At 41.3% G+C, this 20,211-nt stretch overlaps 1 protein-coding gene across 2 annotated transcripts in view; it reads right to left on the bottom strand.

Annotated features, from left to right (window-relative positions):
• Positions 1 to 20,211, bottom strand: part of DNAAF8 (dynein axonemal assembly factor 8) — a 1,081,381-nt gene that overhangs the window by 327,346 nt on the left and 733,824 nt on the right. For both annotated transcript variants that reach the window (XM_078663036.1, XM_078663037.1), the window contains 3 exons: positions 19,416 to 19,585; positions 14,871 to 15,066; positions 5,070 to 5,164 (listed from right to left, as the gene is read on the bottom strand). In XM_078663036.1, coding sequence (XP_078519162.1) covers positions 5,070 to 5,164; positions 14,871 to 15,066; positions 19,416 to 19,585 — 461 coding nt within the window. The remainder of the gene's footprint in view (positions 1 to 5,069; positions 5,165 to 14,870; positions 15,067 to 19,415; positions 19,586 to 20,211) is intronic.

The following is a 20,211-nucleotide window of genomic DNA, read 5'->3' as shown; positions in this document are numbered from 1 at the left end:
TTCCTCATGACAAGAAGTGAAGGGCATCTTGAACTGTAGATTCTTGTGACTGTGCCAATGTACCAGTTAGTTAAAAGTATCCATCTGATTGCACTGAGAAGGGAAGGAAGAGAATTAGAATGTAACATTTTTCTTAGTAAATGTTGCAAATGTTTACAAATGTAGTTATTCATGTATGCTTCTTTTGTTAAAACTGGTAAAGTCAGGATTTTAGAATGAGTCAGGGTATTGAGAACTCATGCCATCATGACTGACCAATCACGTACAGGTTTTCCTGAAAGATGCTACATCTTTGTGTAGTCTGCCAATAATTAGAGTATAAAATAATGTCCTCTCTGGATGGGGGCTGGCTTTCTCAGCTCAGCTGGCTTCTATGGGTTAGGTACGCGAAACGTCCCGGGAGATTGCTGAAGGGGAGGTGCGGCTGAGGAGAGTCAGGGGGAGGTTTCTTGCTTCCACGTCATATCTTGGCACTGCAGGCCACATTCCTTTGAGGTCTGGTGAAGGGCTCCCTCCTTTTTGCTCTTTATACACAGAGATGCACAGAGCAGCAACAGATAGAAAGGCTCTTTAGATTTAGATGCTAAACTTTAAGTTTATGTTTTGACTAATTAATTAGGTCTAAAAAGATTTATTTGTTTTATGCATTTATTTCTCTTAATGGGAGATTTTTTGCAAACTATTTAATTATTGATTAGCTTTGCAAGACTATTTTTCTTAGAAACTCTTTAAGAATTGTGACTGAAATTTTGCGCCACATTTTCTTTCCTACATGTAATGCTTATATGCAGACTGTAATGTGTTCTGTATTATTGCTATTTTTCCTGTTCTCCAAATTCTGTAACCTGATTGATATTTTACTAATGAATAAAGGGTCAGAGAAAAACGTAACTTTTGACTAGAAAATAAAACCCTTTAAATACTCAACAACTCTCTTTATTGGCTTAAATAATAATTGCATTTTTGACTGTTCATGATTATTTAAATCTCCTGAAGGTAATACATGGTGTGAAGGGCCCAACACCTTTTGAGCGGTAAATTAGAGGTAGCATGAGGGTTTTACATTGAGAAACTACCAGAAGAAATTACCGCTCCATCAAAGGTAGCCCAACAGGTCCCATGCAACTTCTGGTCCCCCAAAGCTTTAGGGAACAGGTCATGTTCTTCGCGCACACCCATCTCCTAGCAGGCCATGCAGGCACGCAGAAAACTAGTCAGACTGTCCTGGAACATTTTTATTGGGCCGGCATACACGCACACATAACCAAATATTGCCAGGAATGTGAAGTGTGCCAGCGAAAAAAACCCTATCGACCACCAGCCGGCCCTTTTAGATCCTTTACGGATCATTGAGAAATCGTTTGATCGCATAGGTATGGACCTTATTGGTCCTTTGCCTAAATACCAAAAAGGCAATCAATATGCACTTGTCAGTAACGACTATGCCACCCGATACCCTGAGGCTTTATTTTACGAATACCAAACACCGTGACCATATGTGAGAAACTGATGGATCTCTTCTCGAGGTTAGGGTTTCCCTGCGAGATCCTCACAGATCAGGGTACGCCATTCGCCTCACGTTTGATGGGTCAGGTGTGTAAGAGTTTAGACATAACACAAATAAGAACATCTGTTTACTACCCTCAACAGACAGATTATGTGAACGGTATAATGGCACAATAAAATTAACCCTAAAAAAATATGATGACGGCCGAAGGAGCAGATTGGGATGTGTTACCACCTCATGACACATAGTCACTCATCGATACAGTCATTGACAGAAGCATGCCCTTATCCATATAGCTGCTCTCACAATCACACACTCATGCATACAGTCACTTATATACCCAGCCACTCACCCAACTGCCTTTCACATACCCAGTTAGTCACCCATACAGGGTGGACAAGCGCTCAATCATTGACACAGCCATACAGACACTCACTCACCCATCCAGCTTCTCACACATGCACTCACTACCCATACAGCCACTGACTCACCCACTCACTCATTCATACAGTCAGACAACCAATCAATCACACATATAACCATTCACATACCAACTAACACACTCGAACACCCACTTAGACAGCAACTGATAGACAGAAATACACATTCATACAACCAGTCACTCACCTATACATTCACTGAGACACTTAATCGCTCACTTATACAGTCAGTCACACACGCACTCAGTCAGCCATACAGCCAATCATACACCCACTGATTCCCCAATACACCTAGGTATATATATTTAAACTCATAAACTTTTTAAAAACACTCACAGTCACTGGATAATGTCATCACTGAAATTATCAGTGATGTAATTTCAGATGTCATCAGTGTTGTCACTGACCATGTCATGAGTGATGTAATATGTGAGGTCATAAGCAGTAGACTGCAGGGGCGTGAGTCATAGTTAACTCAGCTAACTATAACGGCTGGATTTCTCTGCTTCTGTACGAGTAAATTCTGACCCTAACTACAACTTTTTAGTATATGAGAGAGGAAGTGTGTTCATCACCCCTTTGAAAATATTTTGCACCAGAAGTTTGCTTTCTGCAGATTGATTTGGATTTCTTTGCCGGGATTCTCCCTTGGCTCTTTTCACCTTCCTCATGTCTCGAGGGTTTTGCTGCCATCCTAATTTCTTCAATTCCACACTTTGTCTTCAATCATGAGCTATTATACGATTGCAAGGAGTTTGGTTCACTTTTATGGCTGTTATGCTATGTTATTTAAATTTGTAGAGCGCAACTCATCACCTAAAGGACATTCAGGTGGAGTAGGTGTATAGGTCATCAGCTGGGGGTTAGTTGAAGAGCCAGGTCTTCAGCCTCTTGTAGAATTCAAGAACCGAGGAGGCCCTGATTTGTAGAGGGAGGTTGTTCCATGTTTTGGATGTGATGCAGGAGAAGGTTAGGCCACCCATTCTGCTTTCATGGATACGATGGGCATGTGCAAGAGAGAGTGAGGCTGAGTGTAGGTGTTTGGTGGAAGTGAAGGCAGTCTTGTGTTGTGCAGTACCTTGTATGAATGTGTGAGGAGGTTGAATTGGTAGAGTTTTTGTATGAGGAACCAGTGGTGTTCTCGGAAGTGAGGCTTGATGTGAATGTGAGGTGGGAGGCCCAGGATGAGTCTGGATGCGCTGTTCTTGATGGTCTAAAGTCAGTTTGGAGATTCCAGCATAGAGTGCATTGCTGTAGTCTAGTATGCTAGTGACTAGGGCTTGAGTGAAGGTACGCTTGGTGCTCTTGGGGATCTTTTTGAAGATTTTTCTGAGGATGCATAGTCTGAAGAAGCAGGAGGAGCTGACTGCGTTCCCCTGTGAGCCAATGTGAGTTTGTCGTCTAAGATGATTCCCAGAGTTTGTCATCTAAGATGATTCCCATGTTTCTTGCATGGTTCGTGGTATTGGTGTTGAGCCAAGCTCTGGCGGCCACAAGGTGGAGCCCCAGGGGGAGTTTTTCTTCCTGAAGGTCAGCACTTTCGTCTTCTCCAAGATTTCAGGCAATTGGTTTTCATCCATCCTGCTACGTAGATCATGCATTTGGTGAAGATGGATCTGGTCATGGAGAACTTGTCAGATATTGAGAGGATGAGCTGGGTGTCATCAGAATAGGAGATGATGGAGATGCCATGAGCTCTGCTGACTTCGGCTAGTGGTGTTATGTAAGATTTGAACAGGGTAAGGCTGAAAGATGATCCTTGAATGACTCTACAGATCAAGTCCTTGAGCTCTGATGTGGAGGGTGGGAGTCTGACTCTGTGTTCTCCTTGTGAGGAAGGACCAGATCCATTTGAGGACTGTACCATGGATGCTTTTATGTGTAGTCTTTTAAAGAGGCTGGAGTGTGACACAGTGCTGAATGCAGCAGAGAGGTCCAGTAGTATGAGGGTAGCTGTTTCTCCTCGGTCGACTAAGGTAAAGGTCTTGACTGTGGCGGCAATGAGTGCTGTCTCCGTAGTATGGTGGCTGGATTCAGAGTGGTTGAGATGGATGGAGTTCCAGGTGTTTGGTGAGTTGATTGCCTTCTCTATCACTTTTGCTGGGTGTGGTATTAGAGAGATGGGACAGAAGATGTTCCTCTCGTTGGTGTCTGCTGAAGGTTTCTTGAGGAAAGCCGAAAATGCAGCATGTTTTCAGTCTTCGGGGAAGGTAGCAGAATCAATGGAGTTGATGATGTGCGAGAGGAATTCATCAAAGGTCATCCTCTGTTGTAGATATGATGTGGATAAGAGTTTTGCTTCTCACCTGGACCCTCTTAAGGAGACACTTACACTTTTAATGAATACTATTCTGTGCATGGTGGCTTTGTGACTACTAGGAAAAGTCCCACTTTATTTGGACAGTCAAGAAGGGGACTCAGTAGACCTTCTCAGCATCCAACCCTTGACACCAAGCAGCAAAGATGAGCTTAAATAACAATGGCCAGCAAACCAGAATGATGATAGATATCATCCTAGGCAATTGCACCATCCCTCTCTCTAGCATCACCATGGAGCAATACAAGGAATCTTTTTTCTTTGACTTGCCACTCCTACTGGGTGCTATCAGAGTGTGCCAAATACTTTGAACACTGCCTGAGCTCCTGTCCAAGATCAGAGAAAGATCAGCCAAAGATTTTAAGCCCTTTTGAGAGCAATCAAAAAGTACTAGAGATTGAGCTACCTAAATCCTTCCAAAATCATAGCAGCACCCAAGTGCCAACTATCTAACCAATGCTAGAGGCAAGAAAGAATCACATCAGGAAGAATGAATTTTCATAACAGTGCCGGCTGTAGTTCAGGGAGCAGTCTGTGACAGGTGATAAACCGCTGTCCCTGGCAGTCTGTGGACAGAGCACAAGGAATATTGATTGTCTTAAATTGACAGACACAGCAAATTGAGTAACTGAGTGTAGCAGCAATCCATCAATGGTTAGCTACATGCTTGGAGCAGCATGGAAGTGTCAGCTATCTTTGTCACTTCTTGGCACGACCAGTGATTAAACAAAAAAACGAATGTTTCAAGCACAGGAATAAATTGCCAACAAAAAGCAAGAGGTTTATTACAAAATAGTCTTCTTACCTTTTCTTCCTCTAGTACTGGAGACTGAGCACAACAGAGTCCTTCTGGGAAGAACATCTTCATATCTCTGACTGCAGTTTGATAGCACGTGGAACCTGTGAACACACAAGCAGAAGTTAACACTTGCCAACTATTGAAAGTATTTATTTAGCTCAATTCATGTCATGATAGCAATGCTGCAGTCTGCTACAAAGAACATAAACCTCCAACAAATTAGCAGTGCTAACAGTAGTCCAAATACCTACGGCAAACCGAATGTGCATTATCAAAACCCTAATAAACATTTAACAACTGAGTGACTAATCTTCACCTCAATAAACTACTTTCAATATTGTGACAAAATCACTATCACATAGAGTTCTGCACTAGAGGTGGGTGTAAAGCGCGTAATTTACTGTAGCGTAATGATATGAAATTACAGCAGAATTACGTGAAATTAGGCTTAATATGCTAAATTCATCTTGTACTTGGGTGAAAACTCATCGTAAAAATGTACTTTTCAGGTAATTTCTGGTCACTCCTGTTCAAAACACTGTCACTTGTGTTGGGATGTGTCGTTTTGAACTCAATACTGACCTGAACAGTCGACTTGTGTAAAAATATCTACCTGAAATGCTGCTTGCATTAAAAAATTATTGTAATAGTACCTTTTGTTTTAAAATCTATCTTCGAAATTATGAAATGTGGTGTAATGACATAATTTAAGTTATTTTATGTAAATTCCGTTACTCCTGTTTTGCCCACGCATATTCTACACAACCCTTTAAACTATAGGAGATCCCTTCAATCTTCTCTGTTCAGGCATATCACCAAATTAAACTTAGAATCAACTTTCATAGAAAAATAAGTCCAAATATCTATAGTCTGGCTTCAAAACTGGGCACAGTCTGATTCCACCATTTTTATTGTGTTGGGTGATAGTCTGTCGGCAGCTGGCTTTAAAAAATGTCCACTGCTTTATCTGCAACATCTACCACCCCAGATCTTGCAGTTACACCTCAACAGGTTACAGTTAGTGGCCAATTAACATAATTTAACTGACGAGGTTCAGGTCCTTCCTATCACACAGATCTCAATGCATAAAATGTGTAGGATTCTACTAATTTCCAGCCAATCACACGTAGTATCCCTAAATGGTCCTATCTACTCCTTTTAATATCTACAGCTGCCATCTATATCGCATCATCTAAGCCCCAAATCCCATTCAAGAGCTATGCTGAAGATCTCCAGATATCTAGGATCTCCAATGAATATCTTAATTAAAACCTTAAATATTTTTAAAACTTTGATGGCATTCTCATATACCTGGCCGCCTGACGGACAGAATGCATCAAATGTTCAATTTCTTCTGACATTGACAGTTAGAATTGTTAAAATAGGTGTGGAATGATTCCATTCAGCAGAGCCTTTCAGTCATTCCCAGTCTTAGATATCCTATGGATCTTTGTTATTCATTCTCAAAGGCTCTGAAAGTTAAAATATCGGTGTGCATGCTCTGGAACTAATTTCCCCCAGAAAGTAGGTTCTTAATACCAAGTACATCCGGATCAAATTTCTCTACGGAACCCTGCTGTGTCATGAGTGACTTGTTTGTCTTGGTACTGTTGATCTGCTAGCGTCGAATTAGTTCTCATGACTGAGTAGCCATGAGTGTTTCAGGTGGATATTTTACGTTTGCCTTGCTGACTTTTCAATGTGCAACCAATACAAATGTGCAATAAGGGTTCATCACATGCGTGGTTACAAAAGGAGTTTTTGTTCAGTTGATTGATACATTGTAAAATCTATGGCCAAGTCAGAATATATATATATATATTCTGACTTGGCCATAGATTTTACAATATATATATATATATATATATATATATATATATATATATATATATATATATATATAACTAAATCCTGTCCGCCCAAAAATGCAAGGACGGTGAAAACCAGGCAAGGACCTCGAGCTTACTCCAACTTCAATAAGCGACCTCCACTTCAATCTTCGTGGTAAGCAGTGAGCATACTTTATTTATAAATAAGTCGGCATAAAATTAGCAGGGACTAGTGCCCTCCATGACGCGTTTCGCCCCACAAGGGAGCTTGATCACATCTATACACATATATGTAGAAGAGTATAGTACATTTTGGATAGTTTTCATTATCAGTGCAAGCTACAACAAACATTCTGTCCTTTGTGGGTTTATGTCTGTCTCTCTCTCTCTCTCTCTCTTTCCATATATATATACACACACACACACACATATATATATATATGTATATATATATATATATATATATATATATATATATATATATATATATATATATATATATATATATATATATATATAAGGAAACGTCGAGAGTAATGGGAGAATTTAAATGAAAAAATTTCTTTACCTCCCATCCAAATCAAATTTTAAGTTGAATATTTGCATTTACAAAACAATGATGGATGAAATCACATTATATTTAATTTATTTGTTTTATTTGTAACGGTTAATTTTGTTTAAAAAGAGCAAATGTAAATTCAAACTACATGAACCATAATGCCCTAGTTAAATAATGATGTGTCAAGTGAGGTAAGGATTGGTTAAAGACCAGGAAGTAACTCAGGGGCAACACCGTGAACAAGTTCTAAGATAGAACGAAACGCGTAGGTGTGTTTGTTTGCATGAAACTAAAAAATAAAGCTCGTATTGGGAAAGGATTGCTCTTGTGCGACCCAGTGCTTTTTCGAAGGAAGGAAAAGTGTGTAGGATATGAAAGCGGGCTGCTCGCCCGCGGGATAATGCACAGCCCAAAGCAGCACCAAGAACCGCGAACCTGAGCAAATGGTGGATGTTTATGACAAAAGCGGAATTCGGCGATCACCGATTATTGTGGAAAAATCTTGAAAATAAACTACTGGCGGAAGCGTTCTCTGAGGCGTCGACTGTCTTTTGAGAAGAGAACACACCCGACAACCGGAGGAGAGAAGGGAGGCGTTTTGCATTTCGAAACCAGGTAAGCGTCTGCATGAGCGCGAGCCACGAGTTTAATGGAGATATTGGAAAGGTGATATATACACACATCGGTGGGCTCGTGAAAAGTGTAACTTTGAGACTCATACAAAAAAGACCACATTAAAGGATTAATTAATCGTAGTGGTTTTCACCAGAGTAATAATCAAGTTACAAGTCACACCAGCAAAACAGAGACACATACAGAGTTATTACTATACATATAAGGTCTGGAAGCAAACAAACAAACATGGAAAATCGTGATGCAAAAAGACAAACTTTATTAGAGGCACCAGAATTCTTTGAAACAGCAGATACGGAGGGAACAGACCCCAAAAATAAAAAGAAAACTGATATGAGAACAAAATTAAAAACTTGGGAAAAACTATCCAAGAAAGAAATCAATAAGTGGTGGGAGGTAACCACCTTAAAAAAATACGCAGAAGTGAAAAGAGTGCCAAGAGGTTTGAGGATCCAATTAATGCCAAGCCATCAAGATTCCAGTAATGACCTCCTACAGGAGTGGGGGGGAGTTTCTTTTAGTTTCATCTTTGGGTTTAATGAACATTTTAATAAAACCTATCGAAATAGCATTGCTAAAAATAAAAACACAGGTGGCGAAATGCGAAAAGGAATTATCGACCCTAGACCTAACACCAGAGATGAAAAAACTAAAAACAGAAATAGAAAAACAATAGAAGGCACATGAAGAATCGGTACAGAATCGGAAACGTACAAAATTCCAACGTGACAAAACAGATTACAGCGAAGGAAGAATGTTCACGTATGCGAAAAAATTTGATTATATAAAATCTCAAAATACCTATAGAATCAATATAAGTACATTGGATAGTATGTCCTCCTTAACATCAAGTGAGCAGAGTGACGGAGAAAATAGAACAAAACAGTCTTCTTTAGGGGATATGCGGCTGGTCCTCCAGCAACGCCAATGGGAGCAAGCCAGGGGATTTCAGCCGCGGAATCAAACCACCCGAGGGAGAGGAAGGGCGAAACCAAGATCCAAAAAACAAGGAGAGGAAGACGAGGTGAGCGGCGAGGAAAGAGTGGGTACCTTGACCCGCAGTATGAGGATGAAAAATATGTTCTAGAAGAACAACAGGAGCTGACAGTCATTAACTTATGATGCAGAAAAATAACAGATTCAGAGGAATCCCTACTAAAGAAAGGTTTAAACTTTTGCCGAAGTATACACATGGACATAGCACAAACGAGGATAGATCTGTACAAATATGTCCGCAAAATCATGTTAAAGAAAATCTTTGAAGAGAAAGAGAGAGAAATGAGTTTTCAAAAAAAGAAAAAAGGATTAGAAACAGCCAGCACTTCTAAGTTATTGGCCAAAGATTCGGAAAGCTTTCTAACACTGTTAAACTTGGATATTGAAAAGGAAAGCGAAGAGATACCATTAGAGGAGGCAAGCATGCAAAAAGGAGCAGGTTTGAGCCAGAAAAAATCTAAATCACGCTTCTACCCACAAATACCACCGGGGAACAAAATTGATATATTTCATGATGCAGTGATTCATGATATCTATAAACTAAAGAAACAACATTATGTGGATAACCTGATTCCAGAAGAAAGAAAAGCATTAAGTACCCTCTGTCAAGATGAAACCATTGAAATAAAAATGGCCGATAAAGGTGCAAATGTGGTAATTTGGGACAATATGGAATATGAAAAAGTAGCGCACGAACAACTCAAAGATACATTTTATTACAAAAAATTATTATCTGATCCAACATCAGCAATAAAAGTGAATTTGGACAAAAAACTAAATGAATGGCTACATTTAGGTCTAATAGATCATGATGAGTGGAAATATCTAACAGTAGAACAACCTGTAACGGCAACTATGTATTTTTTGCCAAAAATACATAAAAACCGGACTCGACCCCCAGGACGCCCAATCGTCTCCGCAAAAGGATCTTTATTTGAACCGATAGCAAATTATCTGGATTTGTTCCTCCTACCTTATGTTTCCAAATTAACATCATTCATTAAAGATACAACAGACATGCTGAAACACCTAAATGGTTTCCCTTGGATGTCAACCTACAAATTGATAACAATGGATGTTGTCTCATTGTACACAAACATTGAACATGAAACAGGAATAACTGCCTGCAAATTTTTCTTGCCGAACAGAAACATTCAGTATACAAGACATACCCAAATGTTGGCAGAAATGATGAGATTGTGTCTGACCCAAAATGTGTTTTATTTTGGAGAAGAAATCTATGCACAGACAAAAGGTACCGCAATGGGTTTTTCTTTTAGTTAAAAAGAGACCTATTGCATTGCAATGGTGGTGGTGCTGCTGAGTTTTCTCTGAATCTGCACCCACAATCTGCACTCTGAATCTGCACTCTGAATCTGCACTCTGAATCTGCACTCTGAATCTGCACTCTGAATCTGCACCCACAATCTGCACCCACAATCTGCACCCACAATCTGCACTCTGAATCTGCACCCACAATCTGCACTCTGAATCTGCACTCTGAATCTGCACTCTGAATCTGCACCCACAATCTGCACCCACAATCTGCACTCTGAATCTGCACCCACAATCTGCACCCACAATCTGCACCCACAATCTGCACCCACAATCTGCACCCACAATCTGCACCCACAATCTGCACCCACAATCTGCACCCACAATCTGCACCCACAATCTGCACCCACAATCTGCACCCTGAATCTGCACCCTGAATCTGCACCCTGAATCTGCACCCACAATATGCACCCACAATATGCACCCACAATCTGCACCCACAATCTGCACCCACAATCTGCACCCACAATCTGCACCCTGAATCTGCACCCTGAATCTGCACCCACAATCTGCACCCACAATCTGCACCCACAATCTGCACTCTGAATCTGCACTCTGAATCTGCACCCACAATCTGCACCCACAATCTGCACCCACAATCTGCACTCTGAATCTGCACTCTGAATCTGCACCCACAATCTGCACCCACAATCTGCACCCACAATCTGCACCCACAATCTGCACCCTGAATCTGCACCCTGAATCTGCACCCTGAATCTGCACCCACAATATGCACCCACAATCTGCACCCACAATCTGCACCCACAATCTGCACCCACAATCTGCCCCCTGAATCTGCCCCCTGAATCTGCACCCTGAATCTGCACCCTGAATCTGCACCCACAATCTGCACCCACAATCTGCACCCACAATCTGCACCCACAATCTGCACCCACAATCTGCACTCTGAATCTGCACTCTGAATCTGCACCCACAATCTGCACCCACAATCTGCACCCACAATTTGCACCCACAATCTGCACCCACAATCTGCACTCTGAATCTGCACTCTGAATCTGCACTCTGAATCTGCACCCACAATCTGCACCCACAATCTGCACCCACAATCTGCACCCTGAATCTGCACCCTGAATCTGCACCCTGAATCTGCACCCACAATCTGCACCCACAATCTGCACTCTGAATCTGCACCCACAATCTGCACCCACAATCTGCACCCACAATCTGCACCCACAATCTGCACCCACAATCTGCACCCACAATCTGCACCCACAATCTGCACTCTGAATCTGCACTCTGAATCTGCACCCACAATCTGCACCCACAATCTGCACCCACAATCTGCACTCTGAATCTGCACTCTGAATCTGCACTCTGAATCTGCACCCACAATCTGCACCCACAATCTGCACCCACAATCTGCACCCACAATCTGCACCCACAATCTGCACCCACAATCTGCACTCTGAATCTGCACCCACAATCTGCACCCACAATCTGCACCCACAATCTGCACCCACAATCTGCACCCACAATGTGTGAGTGGCGTTGCGTGTGTGAGTGGCGTTGCGTGTGAGTGGCGTTGCGTGTGTGAGTGGCGTTGCGTGTGTGAGTGGCGTTGCGTGGCTGAGTGGCGTTGCGTGTGTGAGTGGCGTTGCGTGTGTGAGTGGCGTTGCGTGTGTGAGTGGCGTTGCGTGTGTGAGTGGCGTTGCGTGTGTGAGTGGCGTTGCGTGTGTGAGTGGCGTTGCGTGTGTGAGTGGCGTTGCGTGTGTGAGTGGCATTGCGTGTGTGAGTGGCGTTGCATGGCTGAGTGGCGTTGCGTGTGTGAGTGGCGTTGCGTGGCTGAGTGGCGTTGCGTGTGTGAGTGGCGTTGCGTGTGTGAGTGGCGTTGCGTGTGTGTGTGCCGTTGCGTGTGTGAGTGGCGTTGCGTGTGTGAGTGGCGTTGCGTGTGTGAGTGGCGTTGCGTGTGTGAGTGGCGTTGCGTGGCTGAGTGGCGTTGCGTGGCTGAGTGGCGTTGCGTGGCTGAGTGGCGTTGCGTGTGTGAGTGGCGTTGCGTGTGTGAGTGGCGTTGCGTGTGTGAGAGTGGCGTTGCGTGTGTGAGTGGCGTTGCGTGTGTGAGTGGCGTTGCGTGTGTGAGTGGCGTTGCGTGTGTGAGTGGCGTTGCGTGTGTGAGTGGCGTTGCGTGTGTGAGTGGCGTTGCGTGTGTGAGTGGCGTTGCGTGTGTGAGTGGCGTTGCGTGTGTGAGTGGTGTTGCGTGGATGATAGTGGGCTTGCGTGGGTGTGAGTGGCGTTGCGTGTCTGTAAGTGTTGCTGTATGGGTGAAAGTGGCACAGAGCCTTTGATGTGGCCTGGCGCAGGAGAAATGCTGCTGCTGCTAATTAAATACAAGAGTGGCCGGGAAGCGGCCGGGAAACACAAGTACGACCGGACACATAATTAGGGGAGGAGAAGCCGCACAGCACACGCTGGGAGAAGCCCTTTGATGTGCTGTGCGGCCGCGATGCGCGCTCTGTGCTGGGGGAGGGGGGAGGACCATTAGCCTGACGAAGGGTGGGAGGGACATTGAGGAACAGATGGCCATGAAAGTGTATGGGCCAAAAGCGCGTGCCTGTACGTGCACTCGAAGAAAACGCCACGAAAAAAAGCGGTGGTTTGACAATCAGTTCGAGCACTTGAATTCTCTGCCATTTCCCATTCCTTCGGAATGATAAAGGATGAGACCTAAAAAGGATGGAAAAAGCCAAACAAAAAAACAGAATGGATCAATTACAACCAACGGATAATGAGCCTATAGCAGGCAAACAAGAACCAATTAGATTCATAACAACTTTATCGAAAGAATCTCCACAAATAAAAAAAATCCTAAAGAAAAATTGGAAGATTCTTAAACTTGATACCATCATTGGATCAATGATGGGAAATGGCCCAGAAATAACATATCGAAGGGCTCCAAATCTAAAAGACCGCCTAACACACAGCCACTTTTCGACGGAGAAAAAGAAATCATGGCTACAAAGCACAGGTTTAAAAAAATGCTATAACTGAAAGGTTTGCCAAATAGCTAAGAATGTACAAAATGTGGAGATGGCTAACGGAAAAACATGGAATATCAAAGAATTGATAGCATGTAAAACTCAATATGTAATATATGTCATCGAGTGCCCATGTCATTTAAAATACGTGGGTAGCACAGAATGTGAGTTAAAAAAAAGGATTTTGGAACACGTGAGAGCCACCATACACCAAGACAGAAGCAACGCCGTGGCAAAACACATGGAAAGCCACCATGAGAGTACTTGGAAAAGTCTAATTTTCTATGGCATAGACATTGTGAGAAAATCAATAAGAGGAGGGGACAAAGTGAAATCTCTGCGAATGAAAGAATCAAGGCACATTCTTAATTTACGCACAATGAGTCCACATGGATTGAATCAAAGTGAGGAAATGTATGTACATCTGTAATGAAGAAAATACTGAACGTTGATGGATGAACTAAAAAATGAAGTCTTCTTTTTGCATGAACAGTTTTTTTCAAAAAATATTTTTTTTAAAAATGTATTATGTATAATTGAATTGATGAAATGTGATATAGTGAGGAGGTGATAGTTGAAATAAGCACATAGTAAACATACAATGAGCCATTCAAGTATAAAGCCACTGGAGGCAATAATGATAAGGAAACGTCGATAGTAATGGGAGAATTTAAATGAAAAAAATCTTTACCTCCCATCCAAATCAAATTTTAAGTTGAATATTTGCATTTACAAAACAGTGATGGATGAAATCACATTATATTTAATTTATTTGTTTTATTTGTAATGGTTAATTTTGTTTAAAAAGAGCAAATGTAAATTCAAACTACATGAACCATAATGCCCTAGTTAAATAATGATGTGTCAAGTGACGTAAGGATTGGTTAAAGACCAGGAAGTAACTCAGGGGCAACACCGTGAACAAGTTCTAAGATAGAACGAAACACGTAGGTGTGTTTGTTTGCATGAAACTAAAAAATAAAGCTCGTATTGGGAAAGTATTGCTGTTGTGCGACCCAGTGCTTTTTCGAAGGAAGGAAAAGTGTGTAGGATATATATATATATATATATATATATATATATATATATATATATATATATATATATATATATATATATACCCACAAAGGACAGAATGTTTGTTGTTGTTTGCTCTAATAATGAAAAATATCCAAAATGTACTATACTCTTCTATTTAACTAGTGCTCCTTCATTGTGGACCTCTAATATTGTGTCTTATTGTGACCTGCCACTGCACTCATGACCTAGCACTGGGCAAGATGGCCGTCACCCATCAAACTACCTACAATTGATTCTATCAGCTAGCATTAACTGCAATACTGACCAATCACTCACCAGCAAACCAAATGAACTGCATACACTCACAAACTATGTAGTTACCTCCCACTTACTCAATGTTCAACCATTAACCAAATAACCCACCATCAGTCTGATGACCTACCATAAAAAGCATTTTGTACTAGACTTGCTCCATACTGTGCCCTCCATAAGCACATGTCCTGGGTTTGGCCCTGACTTGGGTCATCTGGTCCAAGAATATCAAGCAGCTTTTTCACAGCATTCTGTCGTTGCAGGCAAAGCACGAGTGAGAGATCGGAGGTGAGGTAGGTGCAGTTATCTTGCAACAGCACAGAGTCCTAGGAAGAAGAGACCAGATATCAGTTTCAACAAAGTCTGTTCAGCAAGGACATAATCTTCTTTTTCTCTCATACTAGTCTGCAGAAGTCTTTTTTTGGTAATAAGTATGCATTGGCATACACATTTTCAAACTCAATGGACAGCAGAGACTTCACACAGTACTACAATTCTTCTGTTGGTCAAAGGGAAGGTTCTCCATTGTACAGGGTTGGCACAGATGCAGTTGACAACTATTTCAATACATTTAGTAAGTTATTGTTAGGGGATCTGTAGCTTTGCCCAAGTTTAGAGAGAGGAAAACTAGGGGATGCGAGGGGTGTGGGCATCACAATAGAAAGCTATCCCTACCACACAACTGGTTCCCATGCCTCTTTGGGATCTCATTACATATCCATCTCCGCTTTCACTGTTCTCTTGCTGGGTGTTGTGATATCCTCATCCCAAAATAGTTTCAAACTTCAACAGCCACCACTTATTTCTAAATATTGCTTTCTCAAGTTCCATAAATCTATCTAAGCCCAGGAACCACTGCGTCCTTGAATGAGGCCAGGGATTGGTTAGTACGTGGCTATATATCGATTTGAAGTTAACAATGCCAAATTTAGCAGTTTCCTAGGTGTACTTGTTGTTAGTCCCAATCCAGATACCCAAAATTAGCAGTTTAAGGTGTGACCCAATGCCCAATCTCATATTCTCAAAACCTCACTAAATATCTCCACTGAAAACAATTGAATGGCATGAATAGATTGTACGGAGGTAATCACGCCTCACTTTATTCTATTCTAGGAACCTATTGGTTGTGTGTGGCATTTATTTAGAACAATTTCCCATATGTTGATACTTGGTTTGCAGCAGTGTATGTTAATAAGTACTAGCTACATCCCATTGAGCTTGAGGCTTGGGGCAATTTTTCTTATTCCAACTGTACAAATTCTCCTTCCCATTTGTCCTTCTCCAGAGATCTCTCTAAAAAGGATACAATAGCCATATATAATGTTAAGATCAGACTATATATACGATCCAGGGACTTAGAATGCTGGTGTATTGTTCTGGAATCAAAATAAACCTTTATATCTGTCGGTATTATGCATGAGGGATATGAATGTACCCATATTGGTTTATTTCACTAAACTCATATTCTTATTTAGGTCAAGACTATTAAGGTTACTTCCTAACATCAAAACAGCTAACAATTGAACCATCTGTTCTTCTATCACTCACACCCTGCCTGCTGGTTAAGGTACATGGTTAAACTATCACCAAAAGAAAATTTGCAATAATACCTTTCCCTTCCATCACACTGTATTGGTTGACATGTTTATATACTTGCTTCATGATTAAGAGAATTTGTCTCTATTCTTCTGCCATACATAACATAATCATTGGATATTCGTATGGGGAGAATATTACCACACTTACCATGAATAAAGGGAATGCCCAGTATATATTTTTTTAATCTGGAAGATTTATCTCCAAATCCCAAGTTGATTTACATTAGGTGGATGTGGCAACTTTGAGAACCCTCCCAGTCAAAAAAGTTTCATAGATATATTTAAATTTTCTTGACTAGGTTTCCTGGAATCTCCACTGAAGGGTTATTAAGGACACTCAAGATCATTGGGAGCATGAACATCTAATACATTGCTTCCCTTCTTGAAATGGAAAAAGGTGGCTTGGCAAAGTGGGTTATGTCTGAATATACAAAGGATTGGCATTATATTCATGTCTATACATTATGAGCTACCTGTGGACAGATTTTCCCCAGATATTTAAATTCCTATATGGCAGCTCCATTCAGTAATCACTTGTCAGTCAAGCTATTGACTAGTGCTAATTGATGCTGAATCCTAGATATAAATAGAATTCTTTAAAAACATTAGTTTTTCTGGTTATGGAGTGTTTGAAGTTTTGCCCGAAAAGAAGAAGCCTCTGTACATGCAACTAGATCCTCTCCTCATGGCCACAGAAACCTTGCAAACATTCTATCAATCCTCAACTATTCTGTGAGGTCTCTATGGCTAGGATGAAAAGAACCAGGGAGAGGAGGCACAACGGCCTAACCTGCTTTCTAAAAATAATTACCTGTTAACCCATACCCTAATCTACAGAGGCGAAAAGGTTCTCCATGTATAGCAAGATATTGGTTAATGGCTCTTCTAGAGGTTCACTAGTCAGAGGAACATTTCTAACCTTTGAAGAGTGATCCTATGAGATCTGCGGAGGCTGACTCCACAGTGACATTGGGGTAGTATGGCTGATGTTACGCCCTGCAGCCCACCCACTAGGCCAGAATTGTTACCTCTATATTTATCAAACATATTGGCTTCATGGAGCCACCTTCTCAATAGCGTTATCATTTTTATTGATTGGATCATATCTCTTGGAAGACTAATTTTATTTGGGCACTCTTCTAACATTGCCAGCATGTCATGGTTGGGTGTATCTCCTATTTATTTAACAACTTTAGAGAAACTCACTTGGGAAAATCATTTTGCCAGTTTATTGCTTGGGCAACTTTGTCTTCTGTGATCGTAGCTCCCTGAACTTCAGCAAGGGTTTTCAAAAGGAAATCTTTCAGGGTCTACAGCATGAGCAACTCTGCAACCGTTTGAACTTAAAGAGCCCTTCGCAGTAACCTATAAATATGTCTGCTGTCTCCTTGTCTTCCTCAGTTATTTATCTAGTGTTATCTATGAAATACTGAACTTTTCCACTGATGGTCTTTTTTATTGAACTAGACCAGGATTTTGTTTAGCGTTTTCTCTTTTTTCATAAAAGTTTGTTTTGCATGCCTCTGCAATCAATAAACCTCTCTTTGCTTCAGGTCAGTGATGCAATCTAAGTTTAAGTTCCTCTCTTTTTCTTCATTGACCCTGTTCGCACTTTATTTTTAAAGGTACAAATGATACTACTTCCCACATCACCTTTGTCTTATATGCTTTCCATACCACCACCTAATTCACCACACAGTCTTAGTCTGTATCACTATGGTGTCTTGTTTTAATTGTTAATTGTTTAGCATTCTACAAATCCTTCAGATGGAATCTATGTAACCTCTATATTCCTCGTCTTAATCCTGTGCTCTTCATTGTCAACATCAATGGAAAATGGTTTGAGAGTCCACTAGAAAGATAGTAAACTGTTATCACTCCTAGTATCTTGCATTCAAGAGGAGGAAGTTGAGCTACTAATTTCAGCACTTCTACTGTGCCAGGATTTTTAATGCAGTGTGTGTCCGCACAGCAGGACTATGGCTAGCACAAAGTATTAACTGTGGATACACTTCCTCATGCACTTCCTTGATGCAGATGGGCCACTTTGAAGCGCCAAAACTTTTCCTGCTGCGTGCCTATGCTGTGTGCTCACATTTTCCAGAGGGCAAATATTTTTGGTCGAGGTGATGTCAAGGGGCAGGGAGGTGGCCAGACAGCTGCAATACAAGATGTGCCTACAGGGAACCACACCAGGTAAGTGGTGAAATTAAAAACACAATCAAGTGACCTAAAGCAATAAAGCTGGTGGGAGTACAAAACAAGTAAGTCACCAGGAATACAAAAGGTAATAAAACAAATAAAAAAAGATACAGGTAAAGTGAGCTAACTTGAGGCTAATGTTGAAACGGGGCAGCCAGTGTAAGTGAACATTTTGTAGCACCTTAATGATCTGCACTGTAGGATTACATATTAATGTGAATGTCCCCAGAAATGTTGAACCATTTAACAAGACTGTAGTTAGGCATGGACTGTTTACTTCTATGAAAAGTTAAAAGGTATATGTATATGAAAGTATCTAAAAATGCAATAAAAGATTTTCAAAAACCAAGGTGAAAGAGAAAGAAATGATTAGAGGACTTCAAATAAACAAGTTGCAGAGTCAGAGTCTCTGCTGTAGGGTCTAGCAAATGCAAGGACTGATCTTCATGTGACAACTCTTAACAATAGCCATGTTTCCGGAGAGCAGCACTGGCTGTTTATCCTCTATTGGAATGGGTTGTGGACCGACCTGAAAGAGTCTGTTCACTTTCTGTTTGCTCCTGAAAACTTGGATATAGAATGCCTAGAAGCTGACAAGCCGTAGTGAGTAGTCTAGGAATATATGTATATTTCATGCAGATTAAAGAAATGTTAGGATTTTTTGGGGGAGGGTTGTTCACAGATTATTTTATGCTGGACCAAACTCTCAATGTAGGTGTCCACTTAAGGATTGAAGACAAATGACAACAAGGACAATTTTTCACTCTGTTAAATCCCAGAAAATCCCAGAAACAACCAAGCCCATATCTACCTCAAAAAGATATATCACAGACAATCCTACTGTAACTTATTACCCCGGTTTCTGGTACACAGACCTGCAAGACTTCTGGCGGGAGGAGAGCCGATGCACAGGTGAGGTCCAGTTTCACATGCCTCATTGCCACCAGCCCAAAGTTTTCGAGTTTGAGCTTGCGGAGGATCTTTGGCAGATTGCGGGACCATGTTCCAGGTTTCATCAGCAGCACCGTGCAAATAAGCTGAGGCCCTGCCACAGAATCCATAGGACAGACACAGGGTAAGTCTCATCATTCATGCAAATTACAAACATAAAACAGCTGGTGTTTTAGAGGTAATAATTACTTACATGCAACAAGTTGTTCTCAGGAGTGGATACATTCTGCAGATTTCCATAAATGGTAAAATATCCCAAACACTTTCTATTTTTTAGCAAGCAATATTTAAATTCTGTTTCCATTTCTTGTACATGCATTGGTTTGCAAAATGACTATTTTTCTCGCTTCAGTAAGCCCAGGTCATCCCATCCTCATACAATTTTACATTATTGTTAGATGAGTTTGTGAGTAAAGTTTTAACCTTGAGCAAGCTTATCATGATCAGGCAATTACTTGCTCCACATGAGCTTCCACTTTTCAATGGGCAGCACCTCCGCTATGGCGGAGGAGCAACGCCACACTACTTTCAAGCAGCGCGAGAAGAGGAAACATAACATGATAATAACTTTCAGTTGCTATCATGTTATGTTTCCTTTGCGGCGGGAGGGCGAGGCGAGGCTGCTCTGCTCATGGTGCAGGGCACGGGCGGAGTGGTTTGCCCACTCCTAAGTACGCTATGACTGTTTTGTCGGCCCTCTCGGGCCACCCAAACCATTCA

Source organism: Lissotriton helveticus, chromosome 10, assembly GCF_964261635.1.
Source record: "Lissotriton helveticus chromosome 10, aLisHel1.1, whole genome shotgun sequence".
NCBI lineage: Eukaryota > Metazoa > Chordata > Amphibia > Caudata > Salamandridae > Lissotriton > Lissotriton helveticus.
This window is presented reverse-complemented; position numbering and strand designations above follow the sequence as displayed.